The 3,836-nt window shown below is 43.7% G+C and overlaps 1 protein-coding gene across 1 annotated transcript in view; it reads right to left on the reverse strand.

Moving 5' to 3' along the window:
* Nucleotides 1–569: 569 nt before the first annotated feature.
* Nucleotides 570–3,836, reverse strand: part of BACH2 (BTB and CNC homology 1, basic leucine zipper transcription factor 2) — a gene marked incomplete at its 3' end in the record, with an annotated part of 40,588 nt that continues 37,321 nt past the window's right edge. Inside the window, exon 3 of the mRNA XM_009702356.1 lies at nt 570–776. Coding sequence (XP_009700658.1) covers nt 570–776 — 207 coding nt within the window. The remainder of the gene's footprint in view (nt 777–3,836) is intronic.

A 3,836-nucleotide genomic window follows, 5' to 3' on the forward strand; every position in this document is an offset into this window, starting at 1 on the left:
TGCCATTTCCTCAGTAAATGAAAGAGCTGAAGAAAAGGCATAGCGAGCTGAAACATCCTGAAAACGCTGAGCTGCCTTCTAGCACACCAAAGAGAAAGAAAATCTCCACATAGAGATGAAGCTGGCCCTGCCACAGCGCTGTTTGGACCAGACAACATCTGAAGGTCTCTTCACATCTATCTCTTTTGAGTACTCCCACAAATCCCAACAGATTGTTATGGTAGTTAGGCATGGGAATGGGGCTTGGATGAGGAAATGCCTTTGTGGATGCACTGTAAGCACTGGGGATGAGTTGAAAGGAGCTGTGATACAGGCCTCCCTCCTCTTCCAACTCACTCAACAATCTGCTCTTGAGATACCAAAATAAAGAGATATCTAGGCCTCATGCCACTGGAATTTTGTGTTTTCTGTACATATTATACACACACAAATATACTTTTATATATTACATTTTCATACTAGTGGCTCTGCATACTTACGTACAAACTGACTGAACCCACTAAACTCTGGACAGAATTGCTGCTGGTGCCCTGCAAGCTGCAACGGCGCGGCGAGAGCACCCAACTCACCAACTTGCGGATTTCACATTCTAGGTTCTGAATACAGTCCAGTTTCCTCTTGCGGCAGCGCTGAGCTGCAATTCGGTTCTTGCTGCGCCGGCGGACATCGTGGATGAACTCGAGCTGCTCTGAGGTTAGCTTGTGCATCTTTATCATCATCTGGAAATCATTCCTTGGAAGATCTGTGATTTGATCAACAGGAAAAGGAAGTTTCACCTAAAACAAACAAATATAAGACAAGAGCAGTCATATTTTGCTTGCTGAATGCAAGTCGAACAACAGTGAGCGGAAGGACGATTACCTATGCTGCTGCCTCCTAAAGAAACAACACACCAAGTTTTACATTAAGCAAGTTTTTAACACTCCCTTGTGGCACATTGTGGAGGTCCAGTTGGTAAGGATATAATTGTATTGAAATCAGCAATATAGATGAATCCCACGTAAAAATGTCATCTTTCTAAAAAGGTCTAATAACAGATCTCCTTGCATTAAAAGAAGGCTCCGTCCACTAAGAGACTCGGCCTTTTGGAAACAGTAAAGTACCTTGCTGCTATTAATTTCAAACTAGTTTCAAGGAATGGGCTATTACCGCAGCAGGAAATCTGTCTCTGCACAGCCTGCAGGACTGAAAGTCTGATTAGGTGTGAGGTTAAAAATGCAACCTGACAACTCAAGTGGATGAAAAATACCGTATTGCAATTAGGAAAGGTCGCCTAATCAGCATTTCAACTGAGCAGTACACTATATAAGAAAATAGGGTCAGAGGAGTGTGACGTAACATATTCTACCCTGCTAAAATATATGCATTTGGAAATAAACCAATGTGTGCTGACATTCTAGTATTTTTGTAGATCGAAGAGCACTCAAGTCGCATTTCTTGGAAAAAACCCTAAACAGTCTAAAACCTCAGTTACTTGCAGTAAAACATTTTTTCCTTTGGGCCATCCCGTTTTGACTGTAGACCATGCAACAGTAGCTCCAGGTTCTGACTTCAGGAATTCCAACCACCTCTCCAACTCCTACCGATTATGCATGAAAACAAAGCAAAACATAAAGCTTCTGACAGCTTGGAGCAACGAACACACACTGTCTCAAAACCTGGAGAATGGCAGATGTGCTCAAAGACTTCCGATACCTTTTTTCCCCCAAACCTATCAGCTCGCTCAAATCAACGCAAGTACCTCTCCCTACAAACCTCGCTTCACTTCTACCTTGAGACCAACAACATGACTATCAAAAAAATAATGTTCCTTGGTGGACTGCTCTGTTTGGTGGTCAAATAAGAATCAGTTGACAAAGCTGAAGGAGATGACAACAGTAACTCGACTGATCCCTTCTTTTTTTGAGTCATACCCACACTGCCCAAAAGATGGCAGCAAGTATTTACATTTCTGTCCCCATCTGGTACAGTCCAACCTCTCCAACAAGGAGACTATCTTGCAAGCAGGCTACCAAAGAAGATACGACTTAAGTTGCTCTAGCCAAGCAAAAGATATAGGCTGAAAAGGTTCATTTGATGTTTAAAATACGGTTATCACCTTCAAACGATGCACTTCAATTATTTGGCAATAAAGAAAATAACAGCACAGATTAGAAATAGGTTATTTTCATTGGAAAATAACGGAGTTTGTTTATGCAGAACAGCTTGCAGAGGACACAGGTACACAAACATGCAGCGGTGGCCTCTGGCATTGACGGTCACGGATCCTCGCCGGGCACCCGGACCTGCTGATAACCAGCTCCTCGCCTTGTTGATAAGCTTGCGTTTTCTTGCACTCTTCTATCAATTGCTCTGTGCATCTGCAAGCCCGGGCCACGTGAAATTCAGAGCAAACACCTATCGCGTCCTTTCTGACAGTTTCATGCCCTGAACATTGCCCCTCTGCCCCACGTGTCCAGGCACTGCTTCGTAACACACTACTTGACAGGTCAATTTAAACCAGCAAGAAACACCAAACACGGCTGAATCCCCCCAAATTCCTGCTTGTACACACAAAGGCTGACCTTAGGCACGGTGATGTGGACTACCCTGTTTACAGACTCCTAACTAATGACATGAAACCTGTTTGATTTTCCCTCCCTAGCCTTTGGACGGTCAACAGAAACTCAGTGTCACCTGCTTTTCTCTCAAGCTTCAACCAGGGTCTGAAAACGAAAACTGCCTGTGCTTTCCTCTGAAAGACACCACAGTTTCATGGCAAAAATAGTCCTTTCATGTTCCTAGTTTTTCCTTCTTTTCTTAAGTCCAAAGCGGAAAGCGATGTTAACTTTATTTCGCCCTCCCTCTCCCTTTCAAAACATATTTACTTGCAAAGAGGAGATGTGCTTGCAGCTGGAATGGGAATGAAAGGGAAACAACTTAAATCTGTCAGGTACAAGTTGCTGAAGAGAAATGGGAAAATAAATAGAAATAGATTCATAAAAAAAATAACAGATTGAAAATAAAACCATCTACACAGCATGCCAGAGACTGCTATCAGTAAACCCAGCATAATCCCACTCCTGTCATAGGCAGCACTGCGCAGGATTAAAAATGTGAAAGGGAGAGTGGAAGTGAGTCAGACTCATTTCCTTCACCATTCACAGCATTTTTATTGCCTGTCTCCCTCTCTGCAATTAGCTGACAACTGAAAAAAAAACCGACCAAGCCTTTGGCACGGACACAGTGAATAACTGTGCTGGGCTACTGCTGCACTGAGAAGCTAATGGTGTTTTACATCGGCACAGGGCAAGACTCTCAGATGGTATTTATCACAACAGAGCGGTAAGTTAATTTGCAAGAGCTGACGACCGTGCCATGGGTGGGATTCATCTGACCCACTTAGAGCTGTCTGAAATGACGGTTGGGACTGCCTAGTGTCCAGGTCCCTGCTGTTGGCACGGGGGACAGAGAGGCCTTCGGATGGCAACACATTCCTGCATGGCTTCTCCCTCCTCCAGGCTGCTGAAGGAGCGGAGACGAGACTTAGAAAAGATGTAGCATCTTACAGCATCTAAGGCAGGTGAGAGAAACCTTACCTGGAGAGAAACCTTACCTGAAGTCTCTGACAAAGGACAGCCAGTCTTTCCCAAGATATGTAAGGAAAACCCAGCATGTATGTTTTCTTGTAAACTTTAATAACTATGAATTTTATACAGGAGATGACTGTGTACTCTTTGGTTTGGACTATCAAATGAGAAATGTAAGCGGGATCCCTACTCCTCCCAGGAGTTACTCCAGTCAGAGCTAAGCTCACAGAGCTCTAAAATCTTCTCTACCAGCACAATTACTCTTTC

This window comes from Cariama cristata, unplaced genomic scaffold (genome assembly GCF_000690535.1).
Source record: "Cariama cristata isolate BGI_N322 unplaced genomic scaffold, ASM69053v1 scaffold4236, whole genome shotgun sequence".
Classification (NCBI taxonomy): domain Eukaryota; kingdom Metazoa; phylum Chordata; class Aves; order Cariamiformes; family Cariamidae; genus Cariama; species Cariama cristata.